Source organism: Diabrotica undecimpunctata, chromosome 3 (genome assembly GCF_040954645.1).
Source record: "Diabrotica undecimpunctata isolate CICGRU chromosome 3, icDiaUnde3, whole genome shotgun sequence".
NCBI classification, from domain to species: Eukaryota; Metazoa; Arthropoda; class Insecta; order Coleoptera; family Chrysomelidae; genus Diabrotica; species Diabrotica undecimpunctata.
In genome coordinates, this window is record NC_092805.1 from 143,187,436 (window position 1) to 143,202,835 (window position 15,400).

The 15,400-nt window shown below is 33.0% G+C and overlaps 2 protein-coding genes across 2 annotated transcripts in view; one reads left to right on the forward strand and one right to left on the reverse strand.

Annotated features, from left to right (window-relative positions):
* The window catches only part of LOC140436192 (uncharacterized), an 821,182-nt gene that overhangs the window by 735,130 nt on the left and 70,652 nt on the right, over positions 1-15,400 (reverse strand).
* LOC140436191 (uncharacterized) overlaps positions 1-15,400 on the forward strand; it is a 64,285-nt gene that overhangs the window by 8,888 nt on the left and 39,997 nt on the right. Inside the window, exon 2 of the mRNA XM_072524889.1 lies at positions 4,722-4,868. Coding sequence (XP_072380990.1) covers positions 4,734-4,868 — 135 coding nt within the window. The 5' untranslated portion in view covers positions 4,722-4,733. The remainder of the gene's footprint in view (positions 1-4,721; positions 4,869-15,400) is intronic.

A 15,400-nucleotide genomic window follows, 5' to 3' on the forward strand; every position in this document is an offset into this window, starting at 1 on the left:
TGGAAGTAAGGCCATGAGAAATAATAGCACAGGATCGGAATCAATGGAAGGCAATAGTAAACGCGGCAAAAACTCACGAAGAGTTGTAAAAGCCAATGATGATGATGATGTCGATGTTTTCTGGGGAATTCAAAATCTCAGCTAGAGATCTAGAATTCTTTCTTGCAAGTGTAATTTTATCTAGAAGTATCGACGAAATATGATTCAGAAGTTTCCCAGAGAATGTTAGACGTTTTTCAGCTGCCACTATTAAAGTCAAGTCTGGTGCTTCTGATGAAGAAAACATGATACCCTGTGGATTTTCCGCACTTCAGTTGTAATAAAGTTTGTCTACGTTCATGTTCGTGATCTTTATCTACTTCTGCTGTTGGTTTTTCTGAGGAATTCGTGGTTTCATGTCAGTGCAAACAACCCGGTTGAGATGAAGTAGGTCTATTTACATATCGCTCGTTGTTTTTCTCTTGTTGATCTGAATCTGATGGTAAGAGGCATATTCTAGGATAGCATCAGGATTAAACGGGATGATTCCTGTCCTTTTAAATCCGGATATTGCGTTGTCTGTCGTAGCTGCTTGTATTCATGCCTTTGTAAGCAGTCCTCCAAACACTAGTCTCAAAATTTTTCTACAAGCATTGTAAGAATAGGATTTTAAAAAATGATATCTCTAGTTGCTGCAGATAAGGGGTCGTGTGACTGGATAAACAGAGCAAAACTATGTTATTTTTCTCTGCAAACTCTAATGTATCCGCACTGCTGCAATGGCAGCTATGTCCATCCAAAATGAGCACAACTATTTCCTCAGGCTTCCTCGGTGTAAAATGGTTCCTTAGCCACATTGGTTACGTACGCCGACTTACATTATGGACATTATGAAACCAGGTGGCATACTGTCCTTATACTCGGCTTTTTCATTTTTTCCCTTCAATACACATGCTGGAGGTAAAAACATACCCTCTCCATTGCAGCAAACAATGGTACGCTACGCTCTTAGATCCCTTTGCTGCCAACACATAACCTGGTCTATTATTTAAAGTCCGGATTCATCTACGTTAAATAAATTTCCCGGTTTATCAAATAGGTTAGGCTCTATCAAGATGTTCTGCAGCAATGAAAAGTAGTTTGCAACATGTTTCTTGTTTAAACCCCCTTGATCGTGCCTATGAAACTCCTTCCGATTTGCGGATTGACAATTCTGGATTTCGTTTTAGGAATAAATATAGCCAATCCATTCCGGCAGTTTCCTTTTGACGGTTAAACTTGTGATGTAGATTATATTTATAGGCCAGTTTATATACCATGGTACGTACTTCTGTTCTAGTCGGTGCAAATCCGAATTTTTGTGATCTTATGATCTGTTTTAGCATATTTTTTTACATTCCTGTGTTGGGACAGGCGGCCCACCTATGGGCTTTTGTGTAAAGCACCCCTTTGCTATTCTTCTCTTCAGCGTTGAACATGAAACGCCAAACTCTTTGAATGCTTCATTCAGGCTCCATTCATTGTATTTGCTTAGAATTGAATGCTTCTATTTTGTACTGCTTTTACGGCATCTTTAAGTTCCTTTTATGTCCAGTCAGCACGGATGGATCCTCTCTGCCTTTTTTAAAACGTAGGCATTTTTGTCTGAAACAATGATGATGAAAGTTTTACTTATGCCGAGAAATACGAGTACAGTTAGTTTGTTTTATCACTGACAAACCAAAGCAACGACCAATCAAAAATAATTACAGTTTTATAAGAAATAACTTTTTATACCACGTTTTTTTATTTATAGCACACAATATAAAATTATAAACTTTCCTGTTGTTTCATGTTCTATGTCATTTGTAATTGATTTTAAACTCAAATAAATCAAAGGAAATGTTTAAAAAGCTAAAAAATTTATTAAAAAAATTTAAAAAAAAACCGGTTTTGAAACGGGGATCTCTCGATCTGCAGTCAAATATTCTATCATTAAGCTATATCCGATGCTACTGTTATACGCGTTCCCCATCCCCATATCGCCCTTGCCCGAGTTCACGAAATAGTGAAATAGTAAATAGCACAGCAAGAAGTTCACAATGTTAGAGGCAACATTTCAGGCAAATTTTTAGGTTATGTTGTTTATAAACAGTCTAAGAAGGCAGCATATATCTAAAAATACCTCGTGGACTAAGCTTCTTAAAGCAACGTCTACTAACGCATGCATTGTATTAAAATTATTGAGCACCGGAAACACTTTTGCACAAATTATTTACGGTTTTTAAAACAGGGCTGGTTTTCACAACGTGCTCGCTGCATAAATGATAATAAACTGTCATCATAGTAAATTAATTTACTAATGTTTGTATTTTGAGAACAATTTCCGAAGTGGGAATTGAAACGTAAAGAAACTTACTTTAACCTTTAATTGTGGCTTATTCCCATTTAAATAGTAATTATTTTATTATCTTGTCTAGTGATAGAATAAATAGTACCGTTGAGAGCTCATCTCCTTTCTTACTCTATTTTATTATTTCTGTTCTTTCTCTTCCGTTGTCTATTATTGCTTGGAAATCTCGAATTGTCATTTCTATTGTCATATTCTTTCAAAGGTTGGCAATCATCATGGCTATTCTAACCTTCGAGGCAGCTGCTCTGAACAATTGCCTTGAGCTGCAACCAAACCACTCTCTCAGGTTCTTCAACCAGGAAACGCGTCTTCTTCCTACGCTTCTCCTACCCTCTACTTTTCCTTGAATTATGAGTCTCAAGATGTTGTATCTTTCGCCTCTCATCACATGTCCGAGATATTGTAATTTCCTTTCTTTTATTGTATTTTCCATGTAATTTACATAACTTTAATATCTCTTCTTTAAGTAATCCTTTTTCTACCTTTATTTCTTTGTTTATTAGCTTCTTCTTCATATATTTTTTTTTACATATATAGACTTCTTAGGTCTGTGTTTCTTCTTCGATATTAGTCTCTTGCATTGTTTAAATTATCACACCATCTTTTCCTTGGTCTTTCAACACTTCTTTGGCAATTTTGTAATTGGTCTCATGCTGTTTTACCATGCACAATTCAACAAAGAAGGAGCCACAGCTAGAAGAGTACTAAGGCAAAAAAAACATGATCTACAAGAAAAAATTGCAAAGGTAGAGGGAAAACATAGACACAATAAAAGTAAAACATTCTACAGAAAAGTTAGACAACATAAAAGAGATTGCACATCCAAATTTCGTGAGAGATAAAAATGGGAAAAGGCCGAAAATGAAATAATCGAAAGATGGGCCAAATATTTTCAAGAACTCTTGAATGTCCAGAACGTCACTGATAAAACTGATGAAAACAATAAAAACGATGAAAACAACGGAAATAAATGATTATCAAACGGTTGAAATAGAAATATCTCCTGTGAAAAATTAGAAAAGCTATAAAAAACCTAGAGCTATAAGTCTCCAGGTCTGGACAATATTGAGTTAATTAAAAAAGGCGGTCATAAACTTATAAGTAAAATCCATCAATTAATAAGAAAGACCTTGCAACATGTTGCTGAAAGAATGGTGTCTCAGCCTTATTGTAATAGTATATAAGAAAGGAACAAAGAAATCATGTATAAACTATAGAAGAATTTCAATATTAAATACTGAATATAAACGCGAATGTAAACAACTTCTTTGAACAAGTTAGAATATGAGGGAAAACATCAAATGCTTTCTGCATAAATTCTGGTGTAATTCGCTGTCCCAATTGTTGTGTAACCTGGCAATAGAATATGCCATGCGAACTCATCCAAAAATCAAACCAGGCATAGCTGCTTGGGTAGCAAAGATAGTATTTGCCTTTGCCGATTACATAGATGCAGTAACATAATAAACATTACGAGTTAAGGAAATAATCTGAGGCTTTAAAGGTAATGACGGGCGATCAGACAAGTTTGCAATGTAAAAGTTTAAAATCTACGTTTTTAGCCAAATATAAGTCCTTATATTTGTTGCCAAATGTTGCCACCACGACAGGTCAATGGAGGTAATAAATTTTATTGATCTCTTATTTTATTGACGAGAATTGTAAAAAATCGAAAAAATTGCGCAACATCTATTTATTAAAGAGATTTATAGCAACTTACTTTATTTGCGGCAAAATAAAAAAAACTGCATATAAAAGCTGCACTCTTCATATTTAAAATGCATTTTGATTTTTGTCGCTAGGACACTTGGATCAAAAGATATCGAATTTTTATCGTCGAGTCGATACAAATTTTATTTAAAATGGATTTCGCGCGATTTTCAACATCGCCGGTCGCTTCAACCGTTATTTCTGAGAGAACGGTTTATTTTACGAAAAAAGGACTAATAAAACTTTTATCACAGATACATTTCTTATTTGAATTTTTGATTCTACGACATACAGATTCTTGATAAATCAATTTTCCCCCTGCGAGGTTTTAAGTGGAAGTCTGGGGTAGGAGTGGTAAACTTTTTTGTATATTTTTAGGGATCCCAAAAGTAATATTCTCAGCAAAATTCAGGTCAAATCTCTGACGACTGGACTGTACCAGTTTATTTAGAAAGCAATTTCTTTGGAAGTAAAATATCTATCTATAAATCTATATTAGTTCAGTTAGTAATAAAAAATTTTAAAAAATAAAAGAAAAATATAAAATATATAATATATTTAATATAATAAAACATAATAATATAAAAATAAAATTTATTTAGATTTATAAAAAAATATTTTTAAAAAATATTATTTACAGATACTGCCAAAAATGTTGAAACTGAAAGGAGTTTTGATGATATCCTTGTGTTTTTTACTGGTCAACGGTATAACCAGAAGTGACACCTACGTTGAAAATTCTGGTATTGAGGATCTTGAAACATCTGCCTCAGGCTATTCCTACCAGGTTTGTATTTGGTTATATATTAATTATATGTACAATGTACATATATTGATTTCTTAAGTATAGCTTTAAATTCATCCTTTACACTTTTATAATTAAGTATATATTTTTTTAAATAAATTCTTCTTTTCATTATATTCATCTATACAATATTAAAATGTAAAAATAAAATGGGGCAATTCAGATTGAAAATTTTTGCTATCAGATCGTTAATCGTGCATAAATCTAATACATCGATCTTTTACAAAAATAATTAAATGAGAAAAGAGTACGAATATGGAAACGAAAAATTTTAAGGAAGATATATGAACTCGTTTAAGAGAGCGATGGGTGAATGGCCCGACTTCTGCAAACTTAATTAGACGTAGAGCTAAGCAGGGCACGTCAACCAATGAAGAATTATTATGGCGCCACAAGAAGTTTCAAGGTCGAAATGAAAATCAAAAAGAAAGAGACCTAGTGGGAAACATGGGAAATTCTCACGTGGAGTTTATTTATATTATGCATATACTAATATACTCGTATATATGTTCCATTTGATCCAATGATTCAAGTCCATTTTCTGTTTGATTTTTTTCTTAAAGTAGGTATTTGCAATAGGCATGTTTTGGTAGTATGCAAACTGAACCAGTCTTTTTCCCCTTTCATTTCTCTCACAGACCATACTTTATATATAGAGTGTAGGTAAAAGTTTATGGTCGGTATGGTAAAATTTAACAGGATATCTAACACAGATATAAAATCATATTTTCAGCGAATAGACAAAGATAACAATCATATTTCCCCTTGGTCTCCCCTCCATATTTCTTATTGACGCACATTGCCCATTAGTGAGACGATTAGTTCCGATTAGTTCCGATCAGAGATATTTTACATATCTCTGGTTCCGATCATAAGAAACTAGAGGTGGGTCGTTAACAATTTTATCGGAACCGTTTTTCGTAAACTGTAACTAGTTGATTGTTTACCAGTAGTTTCAAATAAGCTAGTACACAAACAAACATATTGGCTATTATATTGAAAGAAACTAACGAATGACATATTTATTATAACTTAAACTTAAATAAATTGAACAATACAAATAGTACTTACATTTATATTACACATTATTAAATCGCGAATCGTTTAAATTGACATTTAAAAACATAAGTTTTTCCACTTTTCTTGTTAACCGTGTTCTTCTTTTATTTAAAATGAATTCAGATTTTGAACATGTGTTCACAAGGAACAGATTTTGTTACAATACTACAATATTTTATGAATATAATGGTTAAGTTAGGATATACATGGCGATGGTTTTTTCACCACTGTAATGAACAGTTCCAATCTCCGTTCGAAATTTTTTGTGGGTAATATCATCAGACAAATACATGTCGACTTCTTTTACATCTCTCGATACAGGTGTATGTTTAGATGAGTCATGTCCAGTTAATTCATCAAAAATACACCATGGACTTAAGTCATCTTTATCAGTTTCTTTTTCTTGTACTGGTTGATTTTCACTAGTACAATCTTCTTTTTCTTTTTGTATAGAGGTAACCAGCTTCTTAACTCTTTCTTTTGTATAACTAGGTATTCTGATTAATTAATGAGTTTCGATTTACGATTGATCTGCATTTTTGATTTCAAATCTTTATTGATAGTTCGTCAAAGGATTTATTTATTGTAAATATTCAATTAAGAATTATTTATCTTAGTCAAAATTATTGACCTAGTATAAGAATAATAATTTTATTTTCAAAAAATCCACATTTGTAGAAGATGCAGCTTTTATGGTCCGCTTTCTGAATATTGCAATGATTGAAACTTCTCCTGACACATTTCTGTCCGTATCGACTACTTCTACTACAAGTACTGACATACTGCCACCGCCACCCAAGCGTCAAAAGGTGATGGATACTTCCATTAATAAGAATATTAGTTTAGAACAAAAGAAACAAATAGATATGGATTTACTAAACATATGCAAAGACTCGTTTGATCCGTTTTCCATAGTTGAAGAATGAGCTTTTAAAAAGTTTGCAGGGTGGATTCCTGGATATAAACCGCCAATAAGAAAAACTTGTTCATTAAGTCAGGTTCATTACTTCAGGAATGTTATATCAAAACTGAGCAAATTATTAGATCACAAAGTAGAAAATATCTGTATTACTACTGACCTCTGGACATATGGAGTAACTGAGAGTTACATCGCATTAACAGGACAATATTTAACCGAAAATTTAGAATCTAAAACGGTTTTATTAGGCTGCTGCCATTTTTCTGGAAACCATAATTCAGAAAACATCGGTTTTGAAATTAGTGAAATTATTAATCAGTGGGGTCTAAAACGAAAAGTAAATTTTGCAGTAACTGATAATGCCTCAAATATGGTCAAAGCTATTAAAGATGTTTTGGAATGAAAACATTTAAATTGTTTTGCTCATACGTTAAATTTATTGGTGGAGAACGCACTTAAATGCTGTCGTGTAGAAATAGATAAAATAAAAAGTCTTTTTTTTGACAATTCGGCAAAAAACACATTTCAAAAAAAGTACCTTATAAGTATCAATTACAACATAACAAAGTTCCCAAACGGCCAATCCAAGACGTGGAAACTAGGTAGAACTTCACCTATTACATGTTAAAAAGAATGATCGGGTTAGAAGAGGCAATCCGTTTCACATTGGTATTAGTTAATACAGACTTAGACTTAGACCAAATCTAAATAATGAAGACTGGATTATTTGTTCTCAACTTTCCCAAATTTTACGGCATTTTAAAGAAATAACAAGTACAATGAGTGGCCAAAAATACTTGAAGTGGATAGTTCAGTGAATGTTATGGTACGCTGCCTGCAAGAATCTTGCGATAAAATTTTAGCAAACGGTAACCTTACGTAAGTATCCGACGTAGTACAATTACTAATATCGGGTTGTATTGTTTAGTTTATTTTTCAAGTTATAATAAATATATCCTTCATTACTTTCTTTCACTTCAATAAATATTGTGCATAAACGATAATAGCCATTATGTTTGTTTATGTAGGTACTCTCTTACTTGAAACTACTGTTAAACAATCATAGTAACTTGTTTACGAAAATCGGTTTACGATAAAAACTTTAACGACCCACTTCTACTCGTTACCTCTGTCCTTACTTTGATTCGGTGCTTTGACGAATTGAGAGATCGGAAGACGAGACGTTGCCAAATAATTTTGTATGAAGAATTTTTTATTGTGGCATCATATGCAGTTTATTATTTTTAATGGGAATAAGGCACAATGTGACTTTGAAATAAGCTTATTTTGATGTTTAGATTTTTAATTCGGAAATCGTACTTAAAATACGAAACATTAATATATTTTATTTATATAAAATGGTTTCCGAAGTGTCAATCAAATATATATATATATATATATATATATATATATATATATATATATATATATATATATATATATATGTATATATATATATATACATTCTATTATTTTTTTTTTACATTAGTCAACATTACCATGTTTCCCCAACATAAAAATTTCCGTTCACAAAAGACTTCCAGTATCATGAACTCTTTCAGCTAAGTAAATCCACTTTCCTTAAAACCTGCATGACGAGCCACCTAGCTTATTTATAAAATAGCTTTGAAATCGACCTTGAAATGTCAATATCAGGATACTCATATCGTTATGATACAACCCCGAACGGCTGTTGACATGAAAATAGATACGGTGATAATGATAAAAATAAATTTCGTAGACGTAAATTGACATAACCGTTAAAAGAGCTTTTATAGTGCAAGGTCAAAGAAAATAGATTTCCAACACTATGTATTTATTTATTTAGACGTTCATAAGACCTTACATGCTAACGACGTAAACTCCCATTGTAATCCATGTAAACCCGTATTATTTTTATTTGTGAATTCTTTATAAATCATAATCATCCGAAATATTAGAAAAACACCAATGGTTCCTCTTAAATATGAGGCTATCCAAATATATTCAACTTGTCCTAAAAGTCTTCTTTTTCCAAATTTGTAATCATTTTGAAGTATCAGATATAGACGTTAACTTTTTTATTCATGGTTTCATGTTTGTTTTCATTACTTTTGTTTAATTCAAACTTTTCCTTTTTTCTATACATTTAATGAAATTGAGCTTTCATCATTTTGGTACTACCCCATTGTTTCAGCTTTAGGATTAAGATTTCTATTATAAATATTTTGGTTTTAATTCTTCATATAATTGTGCCAATCCTAGCAGGTGCGCTGTTAGTACACCGCGCGCAGGCGGCCCAAGGAAAAAGCGGCCATAGGGTGCATCTAATTTTCTTAAAAAATCTAATTATTCACGTATTAAAAAAAACTACTTATTGTAATTTATGGAACAATCAAAATAAAAAGTCCCATTTGTTCGATAGCATAATTTAAGAAATTTAAGTGTCGTGTAAAATGAATCGGCCCTATTGTCTTGTTTACATACATAGATTGACACGCTCATCATTTAATAGCAAAATTTGTGGCAGACGCGGCAATAGTTTTTTGTGCTTAAAGCGGAGAACACAATGCTACCAAGATCGCGATCGCGTCCACGATGGCGATGGTGATTTCGGTTTCTGTAGAAAGCGAACACATCGGGTCGATAGCGACCTGTGATTTCATTAGTATAAATAATACAGATGGAAATATTATAGTGTATAAAATGTGCGATTTTCAAGAAGAGGAAGCATTGCATGTTGCAGTATTTTTTGACGAAGAAAGACAATTCAATCGAATTTAAAGGTATATAACATAATTAATTTGAATAAAAAATGTTAATCATAGATATTGGGCGTTCTATTTTTTTCATTTACAAATGCAGATATTTACTCAGTTTATTTTGCAAAAAAAGAAGAGATGTTTGGGTACATGACACTAACCTGAGGCAGAAGCAACAAGGAAAATTTTATAAATTGTTCCCAAAATTTCGCAGAGATAAGAACCGTTTCTATACATATTTTAGAATGAATTTTGAAAGTTTCGATAAAATTTTTATCACCAAACAACAAAATCTGAATGGGGCAGGTCGAACAATATATGACAGATATTTATTTAAAATTTCAATAAGTTTTTCGATAACCATTTTTATTGGCATCGACGCGACCAGCGATAAACGTAAATTAATGCGTTCTGAACGCTAAAAGCGGAAAACACACCTAAGAGATCCCGACGCTATCGCGTTCACGATAGCGACCGCGATTAGACTCGTCTTTAGGAAACAAATGGATCAGCACATACTGGTCGCGACCTGCTGGCGATCAAAGGAATTTGTGCAGCGCTTTAACAGCAATCGCGGCTATATAATTAGTTTAGCGTTCAGAACGCAGCAGTTTACGATTATGGCAGGTCGCGTGGATGCAAATAAAAATGAATATTGAAAAAATTGTAAAAATATATGATATATTTTTAGACCTGTCCCACCCAGATTATAAAAACGTACATATTAAAAATAAAATCGTTCTCTTACATCAACTGGTTCTCTAAAATTTGTTTGCTGTTTGATGATTTTTTGTCCGATTTAAAATTTTATCAAATTTTAAAATTCATTCTAATATATTAATAGAAACGGTTCTCATCTCTGCAAAGTTCTGGATAAAATTTATGAAATTAAATTAATATCATGTACACAAAGATCTCTTCTTTTTCTGCAAAATAAACGGCATTAATATCTGGATTTGTAAATTGAAAAAATTGAACGCATACCTTTCATTAAATTTTGACTATGCTTTTTCTTCTTGTAAATCGCACATTTTACAAACTATATTTCCAACTGTCTTATTTATACTATTGAAATCGCAGGGTGCTATCGGTCCGATTTGTTCGCTTTCTACAGTAACCGAGATCGCCATCGTCATCGTGGACGCGATCGCCATCGTGGTTGCTTAGATGTGTTCTCCGCTAAACTCCTTATATCGCCGCGATTGCCGTCAAAACGCTGCACAAATTCTTCTGATCGCTAGCAGGTCGCGATAAATATGTGCTGATTCACTTATTTGTTTCAGACGCGTCCAATTGCGGTCGCCATCGTGAACGCCATCGCGTCGTGATCGCGTTGGTGTGTTTTCCGCTTAATACGATAATAGCGTCGGCTTATTCATATAACGCTTATGCTTATTATGCATTATGCTTTGTAAATTAGAACTTAAAAATGATTTCTTCAAAGTTAAAGGCATGCAGCATTGGCATTTTTACTGCGACCAGTCTATAAAAGTTAAAATGAGAGACTGTTTTTGTGGCTTTAGGCAAAGGAAGTTTCAGTAAATTAAAAATAAATTAAGAAATAATATGGCACAAGGAAGTGTTACAGTTTTACCCATTATCTTTATCAAATCCGAATTCTCTTAAAAAATTGATATCACCAAAATTATTGACAAATTTGCTTCCCAGAAGGCCAGAAAAGTTAGTTTATAAATATTAGGTATTCTTTGTAGGACTGATTTATATCAGTGAAGCAAGTTGAATGAGATTTCTAGAGATCTCATTCAACTTGCTTTACTCATCTTTATCATATGTTTTGCATGTTATAACATTGTTTTACTGCTGCAGTTCTGATATCATCTACTTACCTTTTCTTAAATCTGCCTCTATCTTTCTTTATATCTATTTATTTACCTTCATTTTCTACTCTGTTACTCTACGAGTTTGTTTTCCCTATCTTACATATTTTGTTTACGTATTTAGGCGTGTACCACAAAAAACCGGAGGAATTATTCAAATAATCACTAATCTGACGTTTATCGAATACTCGACGAAGTTGCCAAGCAAATCAAATAAATTCATCGCATTATTTGTACCGTATTCGGTTTGCAGTAGCGTACAATATTACATGATGTAATTAACACAGCGAGATGTCACAGATTTTTTATCAGAGAGCAAACCGAACAATTATTCGGTATTAAATTACTGCTCAATCAAGTACATGTGCAAATTTTATTATTACACGCTGACCGACGAATATTTAATTGCAGACGACAATTTAGTTAAAAGGATTCATTAATTTCTTTACTGGAAACAGTTTTGTGCAGCAAAATCATGGAAATATACAAAAAGCATTTAGAGAGCATAGTTCACAAAAATTATTTTTGGTAAAATTTTTAAATGTTTTACTACGTTCTACGTTTTTGATCTGGTATAAACGTTAGAGGAAACAATAAATATATACCAGAAATGCAATTATGAAATTACAAGATGTTATCCGAAAATGAAAAAAATTAAGAGAATATCTTTAATTAAAAAACGGTGACAATAAAATGAAATTCATGTTTTGTACTTTGAGAACGATTTCCGAAGAGGAAATTGAAACGTCAAATAAACTTAATTTTAAATTAAAATTGTGGCTTATTTCCAACAAAAAAAATGTTTAACTTAGTTGACAATAAGTGTCTAGTATTTTCGTTTTGGGCCCTTGGGACAGCCTAAACATATGTTGGTATTCTTCTTATTTACATGCTACCTTCTGCCGAAGGTTGGCGACCATCATACGATGTGACTATCTGTTTTGTGTTTCACTTGGAGAGAGGAAAATAACGAACACTAAAATATCAAAAAAGAAAACACCATGGTTTAGAGAGTAAGTGAAGACAAAATGTGAAGAAAAGAAGAAAGCCTTTTTACAATACAGAACACAACAAACACAACAGGCATACAACCACTATAAACGAATCAGAAATGAAACGAATACTTTAGTGAGACAAATAAAAATGGAACAGTGGCAAAACTTTCCAAAACAGATGGAACACGACTTCTACGGAACACAAAAAAATTGAGAATGATTGGAGGACTAAGAAAAGAGATGAACGAACTAATAAAAACGAAACACATTCAGAAAAAAAACATGGGTAGACTACTTTCGATTCCTTTTTGCCAAAGTTGACGATAATGAACCATCAACATTAGAGATGACGACAAACAAAGCAATAAATATTGAGGAGGAAGTGGTAAAGGAAGTATTAAGGAAATTAAACAATAGAAAATCACCAGGAGAGGACAGAATACTGAACGAACTCTTAAAGTACGGAGGACCAGATCTGACCAAACAACTATTAAAACTTATCCAAAAAACAATAGAGTTCCTCAAGAATGGAGATCAAGTATCCTAATACCTCTTTTCAAAAATGGAGACAAATCGGACCCAGAAAATTACAGAGTAATTAATTTATTAAACACAACACTAAAATAACAACCAAAGTGATAACAAATAAACTGAATGAAATTATAACAGTAGCAGAAGAACAACAAGGTTTTAGGTTTATATTTATGTTTCGTGGACCTCAAGAAGGCATTTGACCAGGTCAAATTAAAGGACGTTATCCACTTATTATGTGCAAGAGAGATACCTGTAGAAATAATCAAAACGATCGAAAATATCTACCAAAACAACACAATAAAATTAAAATTAGAAGAACTAACTGACCCTATTGAAGCTGGCAATGGGATAAGACACGGAAATTTCCTGAGTCCTCTACTGTTCAATCTGATAATATAGGAAATAATAAAAAAAGTAAGAACTAAAAATGGATAACAAATGGGAGAAAAACAACTTAAAGTAATTTGCTATGCAGATAAAGCAATACTACTCTCTCAAAGTGAAGATGATTTAAAATGTATGCTGCACCAATTTAATATAACCGCCAGAAAATTAAATATGTTAATTTCCCAAAAAAGACAAAATAGGTACATGGTTACAACAACAAATTTATTAAGATGTAAATTTGGAGTTGGAAGGTCAGATAATGTGACTTGTCAGAAGACGAGTGATGGGGTTTAAATATCTAGGCATCACATTATCTATCTAGCTACATGAAAGGCAGAATTTACAAAACAGTCATCAGACCAACAATTGCTTACGCGGCAGAAACAAGACCTGACACAGAGAGGACAAAAAGAATGTTAGAAACAGCAGAGATGAAAACACAAAAATTGATCGTAAGACACTATGAGACAGAGCTAGAAGTACAGACATTCGACGTAGATGCAAGGTGGAGAACATCAAGAACTGGGTAAGAAATAGAAGAGTAGAATTCAACGATCATATAAGCCGAATGACAACAAATATAGTAGTAAAGACGGCAAGAGACGGTTCCCCAATAGAAAGATGATCAGTAGGAAGACCACGAAAACGATGGAACGACAATTCTGGAGGCACATTGAAAAACAGACAGGGTCATGGCTACATAAAAAGAAGAAGAAGAAAAAGTGTCACATGTATTATATTTGCAGGTTCTGGTATTTCGAATAATTCCTGTATGTTTCTCAGTCAGGATTTTTTCTTTCTACATAACTCCCCCTATTGGTAATGTAGTTATTAAATGCTAAAAGTTTTGTTTGTTTGTTTAACTCTCCCCGATTGTCTAAAGCACCGAACTTAGATCAGTGAAGTTATTAACACGTCTGCGCAGTGCCGTCACCTTCTTAATATCCATTACCGATCCTAGCACACTCGTGGTATCGTCAATATATAGACATAAAATCTACCATATTCTTGTCTTAAATGGTTGTCACGTATCACTCTTGCATCATGTAATATTCAGCCACAAAATCCCACTTAGTAGGGGCATTGAAATATTTTTGTCACCTTATATTTCGCAAATTGCTTTCCACACGCTTCCTTGACTAGTGACTCAAAAGAAAGTATAGATTCTTTTGAAGACAACACGTCACTTCAATATGCAACTTGCTATGTTCTAAAATAATAGCAGTAGACGTAGCACTAGTTTTTTGGATGATAAATTGCCTTCGTCAAATCTTTGATTAACTATCCATCCAAAGTTCTCATTTTATGCAGATAATTCTTCAATTCAGCTGAAGTTAAAAGCTTATTTTGTAACATAAGGAGACTAAAAATCTGCATAGCCGTGATTTTCAGCTACAATGCATTTTACGCATGTTCACGTTCATAAAGCCAGATTTTCGATACGCTTTCCATTTTCTTTGGCGTGTTGTAATAGACTATTTATCTCTCTGTCCAGATATATGTTACTCTAGTTATTCTAAAGGGTCATTTCATCTACATGTATATAATTTGCTTTTGAGGATTTCTGTTAAATAGAATCAAGTCTATCTGTCTTTTGAGAGTATATTCATTAGTGTCGTTTTTTTCCGTGGAAGCCATCGGTTATACTGCAACCAATTGGCTTATTATACAGCTTTCATTTCTACATGTTACCTATTTCAGAACTCTGGAACCCTGTCCCCGTTTTGTACAGGTCAACTGTATGTTTACCAAATGTTTATGGAGGCACTTGGTAGTCTCCAAAAAGTGTGTGACGCCTGCGATCTAAAGTCTCGCAGTCATGCAAGGTATGGTTGACTGTTTCAGGTTCCAAGTCTCCATAAAACAATCCCATTGTATGCAGGTGTTTCTTGACTGTTGACTGTTGACTCTTGACTCAATCATTATTTTGACATATGATTGACCGGGTATATTTTCCCAGTGTGAGTTATATTATCTTCGGATTCAGGCTCTTTTCCGGTCGCCGACGATGCTTTTTGGCACTCCTAGGCTCTAATCAAGA